This window comes from Aphanomyces invadans, assembly GCF_000520115.1.
Source record: "Aphanomyces invadans strain NJM9701 unplaced genomic scaffold supercont1.17, whole genome shotgun sequence".
NCBI classification, from domain to species: domain Eukaryota; phylum Oomycota; class Saprolegniomycetes; order Saprolegniales; family Verrucalvaceae; genus Aphanomyces; species Aphanomyces invadans.
In genome coordinates this window covers 12582-31605 of record NW_008580162.1, presented here as the reverse complement: position 1 = coordinate 31605, position 19024 = coordinate 12582, and the positions used below count along the sequence as shown (strand labels likewise).

At 55.1% G+C, this 19024-nt stretch overlaps 11 protein-coding genes across 16 annotated transcripts; 4 read left to right on the top strand and 7 right to left on the bottom strand.

The window, feature by feature from the left end:
* Positions 1 to 198: 198 nt before the first annotated feature.
* Positions 199 to 580, bottom strand: H310_08302 (hypothetical protein; the record flags this gene model as incomplete). The annotated part of the gene is made up of 2 exons (XM_008873998.1): positions 199 to 289; positions 354 to 580. 2 exons carry the CDS (start codon positions 578 to 580, stop codon positions 199 to 201), a joined length of 318 nt encoding a protein of 105 aa, XP_008872220.1.
* Positions 581 to 954: 374 nt separating this feature from the next.
* H310_08301 (hypothetical protein) lies at positions 955 to 2490 on the bottom strand (the record flags this gene model as incomplete). Its single annotated transcript, XM_008873997.1, has 3 exons — positions 955 to 1230; positions 1277 to 1522; positions 1993 to 2490. 3 exons carry the CDS (start codon positions 2488 to 2490, stop codon positions 955 to 957), a joined length of 1020 nt encoding a protein of 339 aa, XP_008872219.1.
* A 209-nt stretch (positions 2491 to 2699) lies between these two features.
* H310_08300 (hypothetical protein) lies at positions 2700 to 4232 on the bottom strand. Its single transcript, XM_008873996.1, has 3 exons — positions 3881 to 4232; positions 3699 to 3835; positions 2700 to 3658 (listed from the first exon to the last, which is right to left on the bottom strand). Exons 1-3 carry the CDS (start codon positions 4215 to 4217, stop codon positions 2870 to 2872), a joined length of 1263 nt encoding a protein of 420 aa, XP_008872218.1. The 5' UTR covers positions 4218 to 4232; the 3' UTR covers positions 2700 to 2869.
* A 506-nt stretch (positions 4233 to 4738) lies between these two features.
* Positions 4739 to 5746, bottom strand: H310_08299 (hypothetical protein). Its single transcript, XM_008873995.1, has one exon. The coding sequence runs from the start codon at positions 5658 to 5660 to the stop codon at positions 4812 to 4814; it is 849 nt and encodes a 282-aa protein (XP_008872217.1). The 5' UTR covers positions 5661 to 5746; the 3' UTR covers positions 4739 to 4811.
* Positions 5747 to 6045: 299 nt separating this feature from the next.
* On the top strand, positions 6046 to 6567 carry H310_08298 (acyl carrier protein; the record flags this gene model as incomplete). The annotated part of the gene is made up of 1 exon (XM_008873994.1): positions 6046 to 6567. The coding sequence occupies one exon, from the start codon at positions 6046 to 6048 to the stop codon at positions 6454 to 6456; it is 411 nt and encodes a 136-aa protein (XP_008872216.1). The 3' UTR covers positions 6457 to 6567.
* H310_08297 (hypothetical protein) lies at positions 6496 to 7268 on the bottom strand (the record flags this gene model as incomplete). Its single annotated transcript, XM_008873993.1, has 2 exons — positions 6496 to 6966; positions 7017 to 7268. The coding sequence occupies 2 exons, from the start codon at positions 7266 to 7268 to the stop codon at positions 6670 to 6672; spliced, it is 549 nt and encodes a 182-aa protein (XP_008872215.1). The 3' UTR covers positions 6496 to 6669.
* Positions 7269 to 7301: 33 nt separating this feature from the next.
* Positions 7302 to 9004, bottom strand: H310_08296 (hypothetical protein). Its single transcript, XM_008873992.1, has 2 exons — positions 8110 to 9004; positions 7302 to 8064 (listed from the first exon to the last, which is right to left on the bottom strand). Exons 1-2 carry the CDS (start codon positions 8965 to 8967, stop codon positions 7411 to 7413), a joined length of 1512 nt encoding a protein of 503 aa, XP_008872214.1. The 5' UTR covers positions 8968 to 9004; the 3' UTR covers positions 7302 to 7410.
* A 227-nt stretch (positions 9005 to 9231) lies between these two features.
* On the top strand, positions 9232 to 9927 carry H310_08295 (hypothetical protein). Its single transcript, XM_008873991.1, has 6 exons — positions 9232 to 9311; positions 9373 to 9390; positions 9441 to 9470; positions 9528 to 9586; positions 9645 to 9668; positions 9718 to 9927. Exons 1-6 carry the CDS (start codon positions 9294 to 9296, stop codon positions 9800 to 9802), a joined length of 234 nt encoding a protein of 77 aa, XP_008872213.1. The 5' UTR covers positions 9232 to 9293; the 3' UTR covers positions 9803 to 9927.
* On the bottom strand, positions 9812 to 11008 carry H310_08294 (hypothetical protein). The gene is made up of 3 exons (XM_008873990.1): positions 10933 to 11008; positions 10310 to 10860; positions 9812 to 10265 (listed from the first exon to the last, which is right to left on the bottom strand). The coding sequence occupies exons 1-3, from the start codon at positions 10961 to 10963 to the stop codon at positions 9885 to 9887; spliced, it is 963 nt and encodes a 320-aa protein (XP_008872212.1). The 5' UTR covers positions 10964 to 11008; the 3' UTR covers positions 9812 to 9884.
* Positions 11009 to 11281: 273 nt separating this feature from the next.
* H310_08293 (hypothetical protein) lies at positions 11282 to 14522 on the top strand. Of its 6 annotated transcripts, XM_008873985.1 has the most exons (11): positions 11282 to 12994; positions 13045 to 13119; positions 13167 to 13190; positions 13237 to 13281; positions 13329 to 13373; positions 13420 to 13556; positions 13609 to 13672; positions 13724 to 13831; positions 13885 to 14163; positions 14208 to 14290; positions 14353 to 14510. In XM_008873985.1, the coding sequence occupies exons 1-11, from the start codon at positions 11303 to 11305 to the stop codon at positions 14483 to 14485; spliced, it is 2685 nt and encodes an 894-aa protein (XP_008872207.1). In that variant the 5' UTR covers positions 11282 to 11302; the 3' UTR covers positions 14486 to 14510. The 6 variants fall into 6 exon arrangements, with proteins under 6 accessions (XP_008872207.1, XP_008872208.1, XP_008872211.1 ...); XM_008873986.1 differs by having other exon boundaries at positions 13885 to 14290; positions 14353 to 14522; XM_008873989.1 differs by having other exon boundaries at positions 13724 to 14163.
* A 50-nt stretch (positions 14523 to 14572) lies between these two features.
* Positions 14573 to 18923, top strand: H310_08292 (hypothetical protein). Its single transcript, XM_008873983.1, has 25 exons — positions 14573 to 14780; positions 14844 to 14891; positions 14949 to 14999; positions 15053 to 15190; positions 15248 to 15462; positions 15516 to 15730; positions 15777 to 15847; positions 15892 to 16020; positions 16071 to 16323; positions 16382 to 16412; positions 16464 to 16560; positions 16623 to 16800; positions 16851 to 16962; positions 17008 to 17165; positions 17212 to 17311; positions 17362 to 17416; positions 17476 to 17618; positions 17669 to 17755; positions 17811 to 17953; positions 18002 to 18085; positions 18136 to 18229; positions 18288 to 18394; positions 18449 to 18500; positions 18553 to 18681; positions 18731 to 18923. The coding sequence occupies exons 1-25, from the start codon at positions 14600 to 14602 to the stop codon at positions 18881 to 18883; spliced, it is 3024 nt and encodes a 1007-aa protein (XP_008872205.1). The 5' UTR covers positions 14573 to 14599; the 3' UTR covers positions 18884 to 18923.
* Positions 18924 to 19024: the final 101 nt, after the last annotated feature.

Here is a 19024-nt window from a genome sequence, read left to right as displayed (position 1 = left end):
GACGATAGCGCCGACAACGAACAAAATGGAATACTACTGCTTCAAGCACGTTGATGCTCATTGAGAGATTCCAGTGGCGAGCTGACGAGGTGGCAGGAGCATGGTCTCCAGTGTGCGTCGAGTTTCGATCGTCGGGACTGAAGCAGGAGAGTGCAAGCAATGCATCCATAGAGCGCAAAACTGTATGTATAAGATGGTTTACTGTGCTTGGTTTCGGAGCACTTGGAAGATCTTCTTCTTCATCCACTCCTTGCCGCAAGGCAAGTACGTTCGTGTTTCCAAATCCAGGCTGTGAGAGACATGCCATGAGCAAAGCCTTTCAGAAGAAATCGTGATGATGCAAAGGTACGTACACCAAGGTGCTGAGGTCGGCGAGCGAGTCGATGTAGTTGTACAAGTCTTGGATGTCGTAGGTGATATTTCGTCGGTTGGGGTTGAGTTGCTTGAGCTTGGCTTCGTACATCTTGACGACGCCGTCCATGGCGCTGTTCACAGACTCAAAGTCGAGGTACGTGCGGGAGTTTGGGTCCTCCGTGTACTGAACCAAGATGATCGTGTGCTTCGACTTGCGGTAGTCCATGCTTCTTCGTCCTGTGGCCACTTTCACAATGCAGGCTGTACAATGGGCCTTCCTCTCCAAATATCGAAAGTGCATACAAACAAGTAGTATATCCAGAAAAATGAAGTTCATTTACCTCCTATACCAAAATCAAGTACGAGCTATAGATCAGACAATTGAGCTTTTTAAAGGAAGATTTGTCAAGGCGATGGAAGATGCGTCGGCGCGCTCATGGAGAACTAGAGGCAACCAAGACGTGCCAATCGATGTGAAAACTTGTCGTGGTCAGATCCCCGCCTTGTTGCGTCCACATCTAGCCCACGACTGTGTCGCTGGAGCCTGGCATCAACATGTACAATAGCTTTTATTCACGGGCAACATCCAATGCATGAAGTCTACGCCACCACTCGACACACCCAATCCATTCCTTCGTACAAACCATCGCCCGAATAGGCTGAGCATGGCTGCACATGCCATCGGTGCGACACAACAGAACTAAGTCGCAGGCCATCGGTGAGTGCGTCCACACTCAGGCAATTCGGTGCGTCTTGCTTGTTCAGGTACACCAGGAACGGAGTGTCATGCAACTCTTCCACTTGAAATAGCCCGTGCAGAACTTCCGCTGCTTCTTGCAAGAGCACGTTACTCGTCGAGTCCACGACAAAGATGACCTAGTTTGCTTGTGTGAGTGTGCCATGTTGTGCAAGGGATGTATACTGCGGTGGTGTTGTCGAAGTAGTAGCGCCACAAAGGACGGAGTTGCTCGCGACCGCTAAAATCCCACGCCGTGAATACGACGGTTTGGTACTTGAATGTCTCGACGTTGAATCCAATCGTGGGAACGGTCGGCTCGGCTTCGTGGTATCTAAAGTGGTACAAGATCGATGTCTTGCCTGCGTTGGCGAGACCGACGATGTAAATCTTGCGAGGTGTGGCTTTCCCAGAGAGTCGATCAAGGACGTCCTGGAAACAGCGGAGCAACTTGCACTTGGCGAAAACTCCTCCCATCCTGCGTGCGTCACGGGGCGACGATTTCAATGTTACGCGACGCGTTCGATACGCAAGAAATGAAACGGACGGAAGCACGCGGCCGTTACATGGCTGAAACCGATTTCACGGCATTCCAGGCGTAATTAGGTCCAAACACCGCATCGTCGTCATCTTGCATGGCGCGATCTTGGCTGAAAAGGAGTAGTCGGGTAGCAGCGACGAGATGCTACGTCCTCCTTGATCAAATGTCTTGAGCGTGACGAGTCTGCGCAGATTGCACCCCCTGCTCGATGCACATCCTTTGTCTGCACAATGCCATCAGCGCAGCAGCCGCAAGAAACGCTTAAACACAACGTCGTGGTATATAGAATCAACCTGTACTAACAAATGCAGCGAGGAAAGGTTACTCCAGCGCTTTGCTGAGCCACTCCAGCCCCTCGTACAATCCATCGTTCGTGACGGCTGAGCAAGATTGGATGAACCATGGGTTTTTGGTCACGGAAGTTCATTTTGGCCACGATGTCCGTAGTCGGCATGGCGTTGGGCAAGTCTTGTTTGTTGGCGTACACGAGCAACTTGGAATCCCGAAGCTCGTCTTCGCCAAACATTCGGTGAAGTTCGTCGGACGCTAGATGGACGCGATGGGTGTCGTTCGCGTCGACGACGAATATGACCGCATCCGTGTTCTGGTAGTAGTATTTCCAGAGCGGTCGAAGCTTGTCTTGTCCTCCAATGTCCCATGCCGTGAACTCAACATTTTTGTATTTGAACGTTTCCACGTTGAACCCAATCGTGGGCACGGTGTGCACTGTTTCGTTGAGCTTGAGCTTGTACAAAATGGTGGTTTTCCCCGCCGCGTCCAAGCCAAGCATGATGATGCGGCGGCGTTTGCTCGAGAACGAGTCCAGCACATACATCATCTTGGTCATGAACGAACCCATCGGTTTGGAGGTGGTTTGCAAAATGATGCCATGCTGCTGCCTTCGACACGGCCGTCTCGCACCCCGAACCAATCGACGGCATCCACCTCGGAGGTACACGAAGCAGTTTGATTGGCTGATTCATGTTGCGGATTGAGATGGCTGCATTTGATTGGTCAACGAATATCCAACACAGTCGCGTTGTGCTGAACGGGTTCTTCAGCATGAGTGGGGACGGCCAAGATGGCTAGAGAGTTTATGCGTGAGGAAGGTGGACAGGGTACGATCTAGCTAGCACTCGAAAGGGACACGAGGTTCGCTACAGTTTGGCTAGCTCAGGAACCTTTCGTTTGACTTGTATTCATTTTCGTAGAAGGGCAGACTCGAACCATTTGCGCGACTATGATGGCAGCGCCGTGCCGCCGTTCAAGCGCTCGCGTATTTCGGTTGATGACAGGTCCAGTCGAAAGTCGGATTCTGGAAGGGGCAGGAACAAATGTTGAAATGGGGACGGCACCTTGGAAACCGATTCTTCCGCCGTCACAAACGTCCCTCCCACGAGTCGCCCCGCGACAACAAACCGACACTTGTGCGACGCGATCGTGGACAGCGCCATCCATACGTTGTTAACGTCATGCCCATAATACTTTGGATCCACAAGGCGAACAGCGGTATCGGCGCCAATGGCAAACACGCACGCGGGGAAGAGTGCTGCCTTGTCGACAAATAAGGACGCATTCGTGAGCACGACACGCTGGTGGTGGGTTTCAACGAGGCCTTGCACCCGACGAGTAAGGTCCGCCACATCCACCAGCGCCCCTTTGTCAGCATTTTTGATGGACAACTCAAAGAGCGGGGTGTACAATTCGCCGCCGTCGAGCTTTTCAAGCAGTCGTTGACTCGCCCGAGCAAATTCCATGTGGCCTTGGTGCACTGGGTTGAACGAGCCGGGGAGTACAAGCATTCGTTTCCACGGCATGTCGCGCAAGACCACATTGTTGGGGAAGAACGCAATGGAGGTGCTGTGCAACGACAGCAGTGTCGACGACATAGCATTGTCGAATTCGGTCGCATCTACGGTCAATGTGTCCAACTCGTGGGGGGTTAGATCCTTCTGGAGTTGTGACACATCCACGTTGGCGGCTTTCGACAGAGCCAACACGATCAAATTGCCCACGCACTCGTCTTCCTACGGTGGATTTAGATGACGTGTACTGCGATTGCCGCACCTCCTTTCGACTTCGTGCTCCCTTGTGCAAGTCCAGACTGAAATTGTACGTGCCATGGACGGAGCACAAAGTGACAAATGCACGATGACTTCCTCGGCGCGGTTGCAAAGACACTAGGGCTGCCGTGCACCCAATACCTAAGCACGAGATTAATAGAAGTGCCATGACGCTATGCAACATACCCACGCAGGCGGCGGCTTCATCGAGAGATACGAGGACCCGAGCTCTCTCCAACGACTTCTTTGCCATCAGCATGGACACTTCTTGACTTGAATACGAGAATCGGGTGGGTACCTCGCGGTTGACGACTTCGGACGGCAAATTCAAGAAATCAACCAAGCTCTGCTGATAGTAGGGTACAGTCAGTTCCAAGAGCGTACTGGACGCTCCACTTGTTCCCAAGATCTCCCCAGCCACGTTTCCCCCACCGCCAGTGAGGCTAATGGCGCATTTGACTCGCTTCGACGCAAAGATGTCCTCCAATAGCCGTCGTGCGGTTGCAGTCGCGGTGGCGGTCATGTCGTTTGCTCTTCGCGAGCGAAATGATTTGCCAAAAAGTGTTGGAAAGTCATCTAGCCAATCAGTGAAGCCATGAAGTCACCAGAATCCTTTTGATTGGCTTATTCATGCAAAATCGTCCATAACCATCTCTGATTGGCCACCCAAATTCAACGCTACTTACGACACACACTTTTTTTCATTGCGAGATGACGACGTTTCGTCGCACCCCACCGCATCAAAGATCTGGGTGAAGTTTGCCGTTCTCGATGGAGGATGCCGTCCATAGAGGCACATAGCGTATAGCCAGCAAGATGGACGCGATTCCTTTCGCCACCGCTTCCACCGACATTGGTGAGAGTGGGCCGAGCTGTGCACATGGACACGCACTGGCAGATGGAGAAGTAATTGATGCAGCGCATTCGCGGCAGTGGGGCTTCCGTGGACGGTGGTGACAATCCACTAGGCTTTCCGTCATCCCTTGGAGAGATGTCAATTCGGCTAGATGCTCCAGCGGTGGATTTTGTGATTGGATGCCATGCTGCGCATCAAAAATACAGAGCTCGTGCTAAACATACTGCGTTACAGCAAGTACTTGTCTTGTGTCTATAAAACTTAACCGATGGTCAATCCCAAGCCAAACTTGTGCGAGTCGCCTTCGAAGTGCTTGGCATCGATGTGGGCAGATGTGGTCAAGGACAAGAAAGGGGTCACCTTTTGCACGACCGCCAACGAGACAAAACCATCCGAGTTGACCTTGCCCAAGTACGTCGTGTCCTTGTCCACGGCGTAGCGGCCACCAAGAGTCAAAGCGTTGGCGGCGGTTTGGACGTCGTAGTCGATAGATGCAGCGTACACAGTGCTGGCGTCAAATTGGTGGTGGAAGTTGGCATTGATGGTCTTCAAGCTCTTCTTGGTAGCAACGGTCACTTGAAAGTCACCGCCATTGTACGCCAACGCACCGCCGTAGTCGGACACAGCCGACTTGCTCACGTTGAACGCACCATGGGCACCGACAGTCACACCGCTGACAACCGTCAAAGCAGACACAGTGGCAGTGTTGGCCGTGACGTCAAATTCCTTGGTCAACGTGTAAGTGGGTTGCTTGTATTCCAAGCCAAACTTGGTGACTTGCGACGCGTTGGTCTTGCGGCTGCCGTCTTCAACCTTCGCCGTGACCTTCAAGTTGTCGACAAGGGCGTTGGCGATGTCAGCTTCCACAATCACACGACCTTGGGTGGTGACTTGCAACTTGCTCACGGTCAAACCACCGACTTGGGGTACGACAAAGTTGGCACCGAGCTTGGCCAGGATGCTCTTGTTGGCGGCCATAGTACCTTCGGTGGTAAAGGTGACGCCGTTAGCCGTCTTGGTCTTGATCTTCAACTTGCGGGAGAAGTCGTAGTCGTCGTTCAAGACATCGTTGGCCTTCTTGCTAACATCTTTGTACAACGGAGCGGCCATGATCGGCGGCGTTCCCTTTCTCTGCTTTTTGAAAGTAGTCAATTCCTCGAAGCGAGTGGCCACACTCGATGTGCGGTCAAGTCGGACGTATACAATTTCGCAGTTTGTCCAATTCCCTCTGTTGAAGTGAACACTCCATTCCTTTTAAGTGCTACACCTCCATCGTATGAACATCGCGCCAAACGCTCAAAATACCGATAAAGTACGAAACAGCACGTACTTAACCAAAGAAATGATCGTAACCCAGAGGTATTCCATGTTGCAGGTTCAAGTCCGAACCCATCACGACGAAATATGCAGCAACTTTTCTTTGTGCCGTGAGTTGATTATATGTATTGATCAAGGATATGCGTTGATAGAGTTTGCCAGTTGTTCACGGTGCTTCATGGGGGACCGGGTGAGTGGCCAGCCTTTGCCAGTAAAGCAAATTTGCCCGATCAACATCATGTTCAGCCGTGTTGCTCTTCCGTTCGCCAAGCAAGCTGTGCGTGTGAATGCGACCGCCCCGCGCATGGCCATTCGTGCCTTCTCGGCCCAAACTTTCTTGGACCGCGCCGAAGTCCATGACCGTGTGTTGAACGTGATCAAGAACGTCGGCAACAAGGTCGACCATTCTAAGCTCAACGAAAAGGCCAAATTCATTGGCGACTTGGGCTTGGACTCGTTGGATGTGGTGGAAGTCGTGATGGCGATTGAAGAAGAGTTTGTCATTGAAATCCCAGATGCCGAAGCCGAGCGATTGTTGACCCCTGCTCAAGTCATCGACTACGTTGCGGCCCACCCCATGGCCAAATAGATCGTGACCCTCAGCGCGATGTCTAGTCTATGGCTGGCCCGAGCTCTGACTTCTTTTAGAATTGATTAACACAGGAAACCACGAAAGAACACGAGATCTGGTTAGTTTTCATCTCCGTGGCTTGCATCTCGTGGCTGCATGTGCTTCCTTCAAGAATATTTCGCGCGCGAGTCGTGTGTGCGCATATTCGCAGGTGAATTTTATCATGCAACGCTACTGGGAACTCTTGAGCTTGGCCAAAATGTCTTTGATTTGGTGCTTCACTACCGGTTGCCCGGTCTTCGTGCGCAGGCTTAACTTCACATGGCGCTTCTTGCGCTTTTCGACTTTCTTCTCCTTTTCCTTGACCTTTTGTTCTATGATCTGTCGCTTCACGTTGCGCTCATCCTTGACGAGCTGAGCTTTTCTTTTGGCCTTGAACAATGGATCCGGTTTGTGCGTCGTCGGGCTCTTGTGCATTGACTTGGACGATATGTTGTCGTCACCATCGTTCTTAATGGTCGCAAAGAACTACACATAACCATTAAAACGCTTGAACGGCACTAGGGATCGCTACTTACCTTGTCGTAGAATGATTTCGGTGCATTGGAATCGTCTGCGGCAGTCGCCGGTGCTGGAGCGTTCACGCGTTGTTTCTCCTTGCGGTAGTTCCGAAGCAGCACTGCCTTCTCGACACGCTTCCTCTTCCCACCCGCCGACTCTCCTTTGCCTTTGTTTGGTCTAGCTTTGCCGCGGATGAACCGCTCCAAGCTCAGCCCGCTGCCGTTCCCATTTTGTCGATGCATCTTGATTTCTCCGTGTTGCTGCCGCATTCTTTGCTATTTCCAGCGCCGGCCAACCAAATACGAGGTGAAAATATATACAAAATACACCAAAAACAGAAATATTTTTGTCAGACCACAGGTCCGCCAACAAATCGTTAAATAAACTCGATTGCGGTCGGCGGCACGACGACTACTTTCGGTTGGCCTGGTGCTTGGCCTTCTTGAACTTGTTCTTGCCGTGGTTCGCCTTGGACGCTTGGATGTCTCCGTACTTTCGCTTGGTGTAGCTCCCGATCTGCTTGTCGTGCAAGATCTCTTCCGTAAACGTTTGATGGCGTTGCTTGCGACTCAATCGCGCCGATTTGAACTCGGCCGCGCCTTCGATGACCGTGCCGACCTGGAACACCTTGGGCATGGCCGACTTGCGCAGGTCGCTCGACTTGTAAAAGCGCTTCGGGTCGAGGTAATTCCTCATCTTGATCAGTTGAATGTCGCGCTTCGCTTCAGCAGTCAGTTCGTTCGACACCATGTTGAACCACTTGGAGCTTGTTTGGTTCTTGCCCGACTCCGTCTTCGTCGCGTGGGCCTTGGAGTTGGCGACTTCTTGGATAGCTGCCACCTTTTGGGTCTTGGCAAATTGCTTCAACTCTTCGACGATTTTGCGTTCGGATGCCAATTGTGCGCCATTGGCTGCTTTGTTGCCGTTAAACGTCATGTACAAGTCACGGGTCGCGACGCCACTGTCCAGCCTGTTGGACACGACCTTTTTCATGGGGGCTTCGGCATTGACGACGGAACAGGAGGGATTCGCAGGACCAGCAAAGCTGGACAGCGCCAAGTTTACCTGGAAAGACCATGTTACAAAGTTGGGGTGAATAGATCTGCGTACCATGGCCTCGACGTCATCGTCGTCTTCAGCATCCGCGATGCCATTTACATCAGTATCAGTTTCCGAAAGAGTAGCGGCCTTCGGTGGAGAGCTGACCTCTTCTCTCGGTGTGACTTTGTCTGGCGTCGCCAAGCTCGACATGGCGGGTGTGACTTTCGAGGGCGTTGCCTTCTTGACTGGAGATTGCTTTCGCAACACTTTCGTCGGTGTCGCCATTGCTACAGTGGCTTCCTTTGATGCTTCTGGAGTCGGCGAGCTCGTCATGACGGGTGTGGCCGGCGTTTCCGTGAGAGCCGACGTGTTGACAGGAGAATCCTTGGGTGATTCTTTCGTCGGTGTGGCCACTGCAACTTCGGCTTCCTGTGATGCCTCTGGAGTTGGCGAGCTCGTCATGACGGATGTGGCTGGCGTTTCCGTGAGAGCCGCCGTGTTGACAGGAAACTCCTTGGGCAACTCTTTCGCCGGAGTCGTCACCACTTCAGTAGTTTCCTCCAATTTGTCTGCGTCGGAGCCGGCACTCTTGGAGGTAGATGCTACCTCCGCGTTTCCTTTGGATTCGTTCTCTTTCACCGGTGTTGTCACCACCTCCTTCACAGGTGTGACAGACTTCTTGCGCGTCGCAGGCGATGCTCGCTTGGTCGCAGGTGTGATTCGTCGCTTGGACGGCGTCACCTCGTCTCCATGACTGTCGATTGAGCTTGCATTCGGTGATTTGGAAGGTGATTCGTCTCTTGTAGGCGACGCTGCTTTGGCTTTGCCGCGAGTCTGCCGTTTAGGAGCTGGCGCGGGTGGCGTCGCAGGTGATGCAGCTGGGGTCGCCGTTCCTTGGGATCTCGTCGAGCGTCGGGTCGCAACCATGGATTCTCGCTTGTTGCACAGTTCAACGACCGATGAAACGGAGCCAATCCTTGTGGCCAACCAAATTCGTCATTTCGCAAGTGATGCCCCGGGGTACGTCCGTGTACCCCGGACGAGACGGAACGTTTGCGATTGACCATCACAGTTGTATTTTAATGCTACTTGTCGAAAATTGCGATTCCATTTAAATAGATTTGCCAAGAGGGAAGCTTCTATGTCATATAAACTTTGCAAAGGTCCTTTTTATATGTTTTTATAATTCACGGTGGACGTCGAGACTTCGCCACACTGCACGAGAACTCGAAGCACCCCACCGCGCCGCCCCCATGCAGATCCAGATCAAGGTACGCCTTGGCGGTGCTTTCACGTCCATGATAGACCCATCTAATGCGGCCGCTATTGTAGACATTAACTGGCCGAAAGGTAGCACCCCGACCCTCCTATATCGGACACTCAGCATGGCATCTTGGTAGCAAACTTTCAACTTCGAGCCTGATAACACAGTACGTGCGGACCGACCATCGCCATCGGTGTCACCATTCGGACGTTCTTCATGATAGATCTTGCACGTGAAGCAAGCCCTTCAGGAGAAGGAAGGCATTCAAGTCGACCAGATCCGGTACTCCTTTCCTGAATGACCCCGTCGTCGCCGATGCTCACGTCATGTGTGCCCTTAGATTGATCTACAGCGGGAAGCAATTGTACGTTGTCAATGCATCATGCGAATAGATGTGACTTATCCCATGCCAGGGCCGATGACAAGACGCTGCAAGAGTACAACGTTGCCGCCGGCGGCACCATTCACATGGTTTTGCAGCTCCGTGGAGGCTGCTAAGCAGTGTAGTGCGGACTCTCTTCGTCCATTCACGTGACGGCAGGACGAGTCGTTTGATGCTAATTCTCTTAAACACCCCTTCCTACGCCTTCGTGGCGTGTTGCTGCGCCGCGGTGGCTTTCTCCAGTTGAGCTTGGAGGAGCGGGTCGAGCTGCCCCTTCTTCGCCAGCGTCTGCAGCAACTTGATGACAAAAGGAACGTAGTTGTGTTTGCGGCGCAAGTTCTCCTTTTTCCAATTCGCTCGCTTTTGGGCCTCCGTCGCAATGCACTGCTGCCACGACTGAATCTGCCCGACGATCGCCGCCGTCTGCTCCTGTTCCAACAGTGCCGCAATGTTGTCTTGCGCCAACTGCACACGGTTCCGGACGAGGCCCATCAAGTTGAAGCGGATCTCGGACGAAGCGTACTTTTCGATGCGTCGCTGGATCACGGGTGTCGCGACTTTCAACCACGCTGTGGGTTCCTACTCCACCATGACGGAACAGGATGCAGCAGGGATCGTCGTACCAGAGACGCCACGTCGCCGAGGCATACAGGGCCGTCGGAGAGACCATCCAGCTCGTACACCTTTCCTTGGAAGGGCACATATGCAACGAAATGGTACACCTCGTCGTCGTCCTTGGCCGGTCGCTTGTCTTCGTCAATCACAAATGGTTCGGCCCGCGCGAACGAGTTGTGCACCGTGCGGATGGTGTCGCTGTTGGAAATCGCGAGCCCCTTCAAATCGGGCGGGAATTCGCGTGTGAATGCTTTAAATTCCGACAGGGTGTCGCCAAGAACGACGTGGGGAGATTCAAGATTGAGCAGAATTGCCAAGATGGCTTGCGTCGCACATGCATTCGTGATCACTTGCTTGGCAAAGAACAGATCGGGGGACACAAACTGATGCTGTCCTGAACCAGTCGTAGGTGCAACAGCATGCACAGGCGACCATTTGAACAAGAAGATCAAGCCATACACTGGAGAGATATGCTGGAACGATGCTTCATCCAACGAATACAGTTCCTCGACCTGGATTCCCTTGGTCCCGATGTCTTCAATCAACGAAGTGAACACACCTACATACACACGCAACCGCGCAATCAGCATGGGCTTCATCGTCACAGGGGGCGTCGGCTTCGCTAGGGTACCTGGATCCGACTCAATCGTGCACCAAGACATCGCGCTTGTGCGGTTGCTGGACAAGTGTTTGGGGAGACGACAAAGGATATGTGCAGAATTTCATCCAATCATCATGCTATTCAATATTTAATTGGAGGATATAGCGACTATTTGAGCCAATCATTCATTGTTATTTCAGCCAAAGTAACCGACTGTCAAGCTCGGATGAGCGCAAGGTGGGCATCGAGCGTCCGTCGGAAAGGCTGCAGTAGCCCGAGCTGCGGTAAGGCCGCGCTGCATTGAGTGTGCTGCGTCGCGTTGTGTACGAAACCTCGCTAAAGCCCACGGGACATGTCCACACGAGTAACTGGCCGTTGTGCCTTTGAAACGGCTCGTCCCATGGCGATGGCACCCATGGAGGGTGGAATCGTGCCCATGCATGTGCAAATCTTCCAGGGTCTCGTGCCGCAAGTCGCTAGCCAGGCCACGTCCCTTGAGAACATTCTACGGACTCTGTGTCAAAAGATCGAAACCCTCGAGGCGTGCCTGACATCCATCAACTCGGGGGTTGTGGAGATGGACATGCGTCTGAAAACCATTGCTCACAACATCGAAGGGGGCACGAACGACGACGGATTTGGCGCCATGAGCACATTCATGCCACCGCTGGTCACGGAAAAAGCGCAGGCGAAGCAGCCGGCCAAGTCGGCTGTCGTGTCGCACGTGATCAGTGCGTTGGCCATGGGGCACATTGCCAAGCCACTGGAGAGACTCAAGAAGAAGCGAAAAAAGGCGACTCTACAAACACCGCCAGTCGACGTCGCTGGGTACGGCGCGGGTCTGGCCAGCGGCGCTCCGGTGCTGACGGACAAGCCCATCGCCACACTTAACCGGGGCCACAGCTCAGCCCGGCTCCTCCGCGATTCGCCACGGTCAAGATCCATTCCAGAGCAGCGGGAGATGCCACACTCGGCGCGTTCAAAGTCAATCGTGCGCTCGCTAGCGTTTGAACAACACGCGGAGGGAGTTGCGGCACCTCTGGTACCGAACACAGTGCCATCGACACCTGTCACGGAAGAGGTGCCAAAGGAATCGGAGCATGAAGTCGATGAGCCCGTTGTTCTCGTCCACGCGGATCCGTGGGACATGGGCGACCCCCCAGCCGCAACGACAGGACCACGGCCAACGGATGCATCGAAGGAAAGCACGGACGGTCTAGCGAGTGCATCCTCCAACGGTGCATCCACCGTTCTGGTCGCTGCGCACGTCAAGCACGATGTAGCCGTTGCGAATGCTTCATCGATTCAAGCACCAGCTACACCAAAGCTGTCGGTAGAGGTCACGGGTCCTCGGTATGTACAACCCAAGCAAGGCACAACGGACGTAGTCGAAGCACACGTTTTGCAACCAACTCAACTGGTGCCATCAAGTCGAAGCGAGTCTACGAGGGCACTTGCTGCCGATGCGTGCATCGAGCCCCGATCGTCTCCTCGACGGCGCTCCAGCCCGCTCGAGACGCCACCACCCAAGGCAATCGAGGAATCCGTTCGTATTCCACGCCTCTCGCTGTCTCGCTTGCACGTTGAGCGGTTGACCCCGCTGCAAACACCCGTCACGCCACTGGAACCGCAGCCTCTTGTCGAACCAGCAGCTACACCCTCGTCGAACGCAGCAAAAGATTCGCCACAGCACCGCGAAACCATCGCCACATCCCATCAAGTAGCACTACGGTCATCGGTACCGGGGGCAAGGCCAGCGTCCATGACACGGAAGAAAACGATGAAAATTCTCCAACGATCCGCTCTTTCCAAGTCACAGCCGACTCAGTCGAGCACCTCCCCTGCCAGCCCTCCATCTTCCCAACAACACTACACACTGGTGGAAAAACTGGATGCATCTCAAACTACCACGACACCGCCTGCCGTGGAGGGCGGAAGTTTGTCAGAAAGCAGCGACAGCGTAGACGATGACGAAGACGTTGACGAGAAACAAATTGGGCCATCGGAGGAAGACGTGCAGCGCCTCAAGCAAGCAGGGCAACATGGCTGGCACGTCGTGCGCACCAAGCTAGCCACGTTGAAGCGACCCAAGGTCCGTGGCGTCAGTGATGTGGGTGTCGGCTTCACATGGGCGTCATGCAGAACATTTTGTTTACAAAGAAAAAACAGCTCTTCACCATTGCAAACCGCTTAGAATTGCTCGAGCGCAAGTCGAAGGTAGGGATGGATGCATCCGTCGGTGCACATGGCCTCAAGCGTTGTAGGAGCTGTTTGCCGGAGAAAAGCAGGTACGTCACGGCGGTCCACACGCTCCGCCATGCAACCTTGGCCTAGCTGGCGCTTCTCCTGGCGAAAAAAGTCGAAGATATTTTGGCCACCGTGCGTCGCCGCCGCGGCTGCATTGCGCTCAACGCTCGCTGCTGTAGGTGATGGCTGCGGTCGAAGTGAAGGTGAAGGACGTGCACCGTGACGTACGGACCGCAGGTCGGCTACCTCGAGTGACTTGTGCTGTTCTAGCTTGGCAAAGCCGTCGACGACAAGGCAGATTCGCACGTGGTGCTTGCGTTTTCCCATCGAATTCAAGCCCTCGAACAGGCTGTGCGCGCGGCCAACGCCGATTTCATAGACAGGCTATCTGTAATGGCCACTCAGAGGTTGGTGGCGGCGCTCTTCTCGGCGCCATCACGGACGTGTGCACGGTACTAGTGAAGTTGATCGAAAGGTGAACATGAACCATGCAACGGCGCAATCGTGGCATGATACGATGCAGGTGCGCGGGCATGTCGACGTGACCAAGCACGAGTGGACGACGCACGTGTAGGCGGAATTGCGCGAGCAAGCGGCGCTCCTGACCGACCATGCAACGCGTGTACGCATGCTCGACGAGACCCTGTCCAAGTCGAATCAAGACATGGCTTCGCAATTCAAAGTGCTTGCCGATGGTGTCTGGTGAAGGAGGAATGAGTGACTGTGTGCCGTTAGGACTTGCTGGAGCAATGGCAGTCCACCCGAGCTGCTCAAGATGACATGCGACGGCAACTGAGGAAGAAAGCCGACGCGAAAATGCTCAAGGAGCTGGAAGTCACCATGTTCAAAGGGCACGAACCCAAAGAGAACGAGTCGTGCGCTGCTCGATGCATGTCGTGCAGGAAGGACATTGTGGAGCCAGCCACCCCCGAGCACGACCCCGACGCGCTCCACCGCGACGTCGTGCACAACAGCCTCACCAAAAAAGTCAACATTGGCCAGTTTGCCACCAAGGTCGATCCGACTCGGCGCGCCTTGTGGGTTGATCCTGGTGGTAGGTGTATCGCAGCACGGTCCCGTTGAATGCCGAGCTCGTGAGTTTGCGAGAAGAGAGCCCAGCTCCGCCCATGTCGCCTCTCGAGTACGTTGGTTCTGCTGTCGGCGGGCTCGTCGTCGTCGTCGTCACCACCACGCACGGCGTAGCAAACTTAACGTTGTGGCCGACAAGAAGGTCCTGAAGAAGCGGCCAGGGACCGCGCCGTTGAAACCCGCCGCCACTCCGAAAGGAAGAAGGGATGGCTTGACCGTCGAAATCCCCCGCCACGTGAAAAACTAACACATGTCGCCGTTGAACATGCAAAAAAAATTTTTTTGCGCCATGGCAGACTTGTCGGTTACGCCGATGGTGAAACGTCCGTTTGGGGCATTTTATCGTGGGGCGACGAACAACATGCCACGTCGGTGCAGCAAGTGCCATAGCGAGCGCATTATCGTGCTGGAGCAGCGCCAGCTCGTCGTCTGTGGAGCGTGTGAACACGTTGCGCCGGTGGGAGAAGAGGCGGCGACCCCACGCCTCCGAGATCCGACCTTGCTCATCTACGACCGCCCTGTTCTCCACATATTCTTATCCTGTACAGAGTAGCCCTGGCCCTCTTGCATTTCGAGAGCTCACATGTTGCCTCGACATCGAGTAGATGGGCACGATCGCTATCAGAAGGTCGCTCTGATGCTGAAAGATCATTGTACACTACAAACTGTGCATACCGGGGGTGCCGCTTCATCTCAGCCCGTCGTCGTAGTTCGCTCCCGTGGCCATTCTGTGTGGGTCGACGTGGAAAAGCTGACTCCAGGTACACCAATTGCATGGCCGTGCACGTTGTCTTCATGCAATGCTGTGTTGTAGGATGCGATTGGGAAGCTGGCATTGCGGACGCACTCACGTGGGTGAAGGAAGCGCAGGAGAACGGGCGGGTGCTGCTGTTGATGACGCCGCATGCTCTTCGCCGGCCCGACGGCTACTGCCTCAATGAAATAGCTCGCGGTACGGCTCATGCGTGAGATGCAAAGTCGACTCACGCTGCTGCCGGCCGTCGTGTAGCGTCGTCACTCAAGCTCAACATCTTTCCTGTGTTGGTGGCTGAGAGCGACCCGCCACAGTCGATCGCGATGCTGCCGTATTTTGACTTGCAGTCATGCTTGCCGCATCCAAACGAGACGGTGGACGCCGCCGCGTGGGACAGCGAGGTCACGACATCGATGGCAGCCCCCGCGTTTCAAAGCAAAGTCCTCCAACTCACTGGACTCCTCGAAGCGGTGTGCATCGTCTCCTTCAATCGTGCTGCTATTGCGTTAACGTTGTGGTGCAGTGCGACAGCATGCGAAGCGCCATGGTTGCGGCAATCGGGGGCATAGACAACTTGCACCTCTTTCACACGTCGCCTGCGGACGAAGGCGGGTCCAAGGCAAAACTTTCCACGTATCAAAAAGTACTGTCCCCCAAACGCAGCCCACCGCTCCACGCGTCGACGAGTTCGCCCGCCGATAGCCCGTCGCCGGTTGCTGTCGACGTGCACGAAACCAGGTACGTTCATTTCCATGGCGCCATGGTGGCTGCACCGTGGCAGTAGATATGTGTTTGTGTTTGATGCAACCAGCGCCCCTCTCGCGATCAAGCTGCACGAGGATCTCATGGCCCAAGGTATGCTGCCTCCTTCGGCGTTTTCCCAACGGAGGACTGCGTAGGGTTCAACGTACATCCGCACCTGACGCCGTCGCCAGCGGAACCGCATGCTCGGCGCGACGCCATCTCGTGGGCCGCATCTGGCAAAATGCTTTTGTTCTTGACGCCGCAGAGCGTGGGTCGACCGCACGGTGGACGGACCTTCGCCTGGCACGCGCCGCTGCTGACCCACATGCCGTAGGAGTGTGTCTCAACGATGTGTCGGCTGCCATGGCGTCCAATGTCGGGTTTGTTCCGCTCATGGTTCGGCCGTGCGAGATCCCCCTGAGCATTTGCCGCATTCAGTGGCTCGACTTGAGCGACTGCTTGGTCGTCAACACGCAAAACAACACGAGCACCGTCAACGACGTCAAGTACGCTGTGCGAATGCCGCAGCTCGTGACGGCCCTCCGCGGGAACCTCGACCACGATGGCCAGCAAGCTCGCTTGTTCAGGTGCGATGTCGACGACTGCCCTCCCCCATTGCCCTTGACACCACGTTAAACACGGTAGCATCTTTTCGCCGTTTTCGTTCCAGGCCGAGGTCGGTGTCGTCGTCGAGGCCATGGGCTGCACACATGACCGGGGTCGATAGATCGCCAAGTTCACCCAAGGATTCGCCGGGAGAGAGTGGGTGATGGACCAGCTCACGCAGTGGAAGGCCAGCGCGAGCCAGACGTTTTGGGTGACGGGTACAAAGTGCTTTCGCCCCGCGCAAGCGAACGGAACGATGCTGACGACGGACGTGGGGCAGGCCAAATCGGGACGGGCAAAACCGCCCTCGCAGCATACATCATTCAGAGCCAGCCCGAAGTTCGCGCCTTTCACTTGGTCAGTAAAGACGACGAGCAGACGCAAAACCCCCGGCGGTGCATCCTCAGCCTCGCGTATCAACTGACCACGCAGCTCCCGGCCTATGCCGCCTTTCTCCAGTGCGACCCCGGCGCCACCACCAAACGAGCCTCAGGTTGGAAAATCGTAGGCAAGGCGAGCCTCTCGAAGAAATCGTGGCTGTGTCCAGCGTGACGGAGCTCGTGACGACGCTGCTTGTCGTGCCCCTGAACGCGATCGCGCAGCCGACGACGGTGCCGTTGGTGCGGACGGCGGTCGGGTGTATTCGTGGCTGACAGGGGCCGTAGGTAATTCTCCTGGACGGTTTGGATGCTTTCCAAGACGCGGCCGCGTTGGACAACTGCTTCGTGTCGTCGTTGGTGGCGCTCGTTCGAAAGCTCCCGTCGTGGGTGCGCATGATCTGGACCAGTCGCGAAGATCCGTCCGTGATGCGCAAACTCCAAGGGTGCCGAGAGTCCAACATGGCGGAGATCATTCAGTGTCTTCCGCAGGTTGGTTCCCCAAGTCGCGTTGGACAAGTGCGTCGACCAGTCCAGCGCCGACATGTTGAAGTACTTGCAGGCGGCGCTCGTGCCATTCGTTCGGCCAGATGTACGGCTATCGTGCCGTCCTTGGTGGTGTCGTAAACTCGATTGGTGCAGGAAGGGGCCGTGGTCCCACTCGAAACCCTGCACGCCATCGTCGCGCGGTCCGAAGGTCCTCTTGCCTGTGCCAGGGTTTGCTGGCTAGCATGCTTCTTTGCTCACACCGTGTAGGGCTGTTTCTGTACGCCAGCCATATCGTGCATGCACTGCACCAAAAGCGGCTCACGCTCGACAAGCTCGAGAGCTTTCCCGTGGGCATGGGGGGCTACTTGCGGCAGTTCTTTGAGGACCAGTTTTCCGCCCACCACTACGAAGTACTACGTCGTGTGAGGGCATCATGCACATCGTGTCCATCTTTGTGTAGACCAGCATCCGGCCATTGCTGGAGGTCCTGTGCGCTGCGTTGGAGCCGATGCCCATGGCCATGCTGCACGACGTGATGAAATGGGATGTACGTGCTGGCGCGCGCGGTCTCCCGTATGTGACGAGGGTGACTTTTGGCGCAGACGTACTCCCATCGCGACTGTCTCGGGGCGTTCAAGTCGCTGCTGTACGTGTCGGAAAGCGACGACATCAAGCCCTTCCACACGTCGGTGTTTGAATGGCTGCAGGATGCAAATGCCGCGGGGCGCTTTTTCGTCCGCGTCGAGTATAGTACATCGTCGTGGCGCATGCCGTTGATGTCGCCTTGCATTAGACATGGCCACGAACGGATTGGGCTGTGGGCATGGGCGCACTATGACTCTGTGCTGCGCGCGACGACCGACATCTCCAACATCAAGTGCGCGCGGCGCTGTCTCGCTCACCCCTACCCCACTCACGCGCGCGTAGTCTGGAGCTCGAGCCGAGGCAGGCGACCTCTGAGCTCGTCGATCAACTCCAAGCGCCCCTTTACATCATTCGACATGCATTGAACCATCTACACGTACACACACACAAATCGTGGAAGAGTGTACGAAAGGTCATCGTTGTGACCGGGATAGCTGGCCAAGACCGACGCCAGCATCGATTGCATGCGCAAGTTTTCGTCGGACGAAAAGTTTCAACTGGCGCGACGTCTCGTGCGCCTGCGGGAGAGTGGTCTGGAGAGGTGTGCCCCTCGCGTTGTTGCTTCTCATGTGCCTCATGGACCATCGAACGCTAGCTTTTTTCACGGCGACATCGATCGTGGCATGGCGCACGCGCTGTTGACCGATGTAACCCGACCTCTCCATGCCAAACCGACTGTCGTGGATGTGGCGCGCGTAGAATGGGACCCCCGGCGCGTTTTTAATCCGGTACAGCGCCAAGCACAAACTGTACTGCGCGTCCTTTGTGGACAAAGTTGTCGATGGATTGCCCCAAATCAAGCACAACATCATTTACCACTTGGATTCGGTGAATCGAGCCCGTGCCGGCGACCCCTGACGGACTTTGTGGCGCGTAGGGAGCGTATTGTGCGGTGCAACCCAACGAAGTCCAAAAGTCGACGCCAGTCTACCCCGACTTGGTGAGTTTTGTCGAAGCGTATCAACGAAAAGGCATCTTGACCACGCCGCTTCCGCACGCCAAAGGCGCCACCGACGCCATTTCCACCTAAATTCGTCTAGAATCGATTTGTTTGCATTCCACCATGCGCTGGCACACGAGGTCGACCAGGTTCGAGGCTTAAATCGGGCTGTCATGACAGAAAACGCAAGCCACGATGGTCTATTTTACGTGTGCATTGCCGCCAACGCCG

Coding starts and splice junctions, on each gene's coding strand:
- H310_08293 (XM_008873985.1), top strand. CDS start 11,303: ATGGCGATGGCACCCATGGAGGGTGGAATCGTGCCCATGCATGTGCAA. Junction 13,120..13,166: donor TGCTCGAGCGCAAGTCGAAG/GTAGGGATGGAT, acceptor CAAGCGTTGTAG/GAGCTGTTTGCCGGAGAAAA. Junction 14,164..14,207: donor TTGGCCAGTTTGCCACCAAG/GTCGATCCGACT, acceptor TCCTGGTGGTAG/GTGTATCGCAGCACGGTCCC.
- H310_08292 (XM_008873983.1), top strand. CDS start 14,600: ATGCCACGTCGGTGCAGCAAGTGCCATAGCGAGCGCATTATCGTGCTG. Junction 14,781..14,843: donor TCTCCACATATTCTTATCCT/GTACAGAGTAGC, acceptor GACATCGAGTAG/ATGGGCACGATCGCTATCAG. Junction 14,892..14,948: donor TCTGATGCTGAAAGATCATT/GTACACTACAAA, acceptor CCGTCGTCGTAG/TTCGCTCCCGTGGCCATTCT.
- H310_08294 (XM_008873990.1), bottom strand. CDS start 10,963: ATGTCTTGGTGCACGATTGAGTCGGATCCAG. Junction 10,861..10,932: donor CACGATTGAGTCGGATCCAG/GTACCCTAGCGA, acceptor GTGTGTATGTAG/GTGTGTTCACTTCGTTGATT. Junction 10,266..10,309: donor TCGGCGACGTGGCGTCTCTG/GTACGACGATCC, acceptor ATGGTGGAGTAG/GAACCCACAGCGTGGTTGAA.
- H310_08300 (XM_008873996.1), bottom strand. CDS start 4,217: ATGACCGCCACCGCGACTGCAACCGCACGACGGCTATTGGAGGACATC. Junction 3,836..3,880: donor TGAAGCCGCCGCCTGCGTGG/GTATGTTGCATA, acceptor TCTCGTGCTTAG/GTATTGGGTGCACGGCAGCC. Junction 3,659..3,698: donor GAGCACGAAGTCGAAAGGAG/GTGCGGCAATCG, acceptor AATCCACCGTAG/GAAGACGAGTGCGTGGGCAA.
- H310_08299 (XM_008873995.1), bottom strand. CDS start 5,660: ATGGCCGCTCCGTTGTACAAAGATGTTAGCAAGAAGGCCAACGATGTC.
- H310_08295 (XM_008873991.1), top strand. Junction 9,471..9,527: donor ACTTCGAGCCTGATAACACA/GTACGTGCGGAC, acceptor TCTTCATGATAG/ATCTTGCACGTGAAGCAAGC. Junction 9,587..9,644: donor ATTCAAGTCGACCAGATCCG/GTACTCCTTTCC, acceptor GTGTGCCCTTAG/ATTGATCTACAGCGGGAAGC.
- H310_08296 (XM_008873992.1), bottom strand. CDS start 8,967: ATGGTTGCGACCCGACGCTCGACGAGATCCCAAGGAACGGCGACCCCA. Junction 8,065..8,109: donor ACGATGACGTCGAGGCCATG/GTACGCAGATCT, acceptor TGGTCTTTCCAG/GTAAACTTGGCGCTGTCCAG.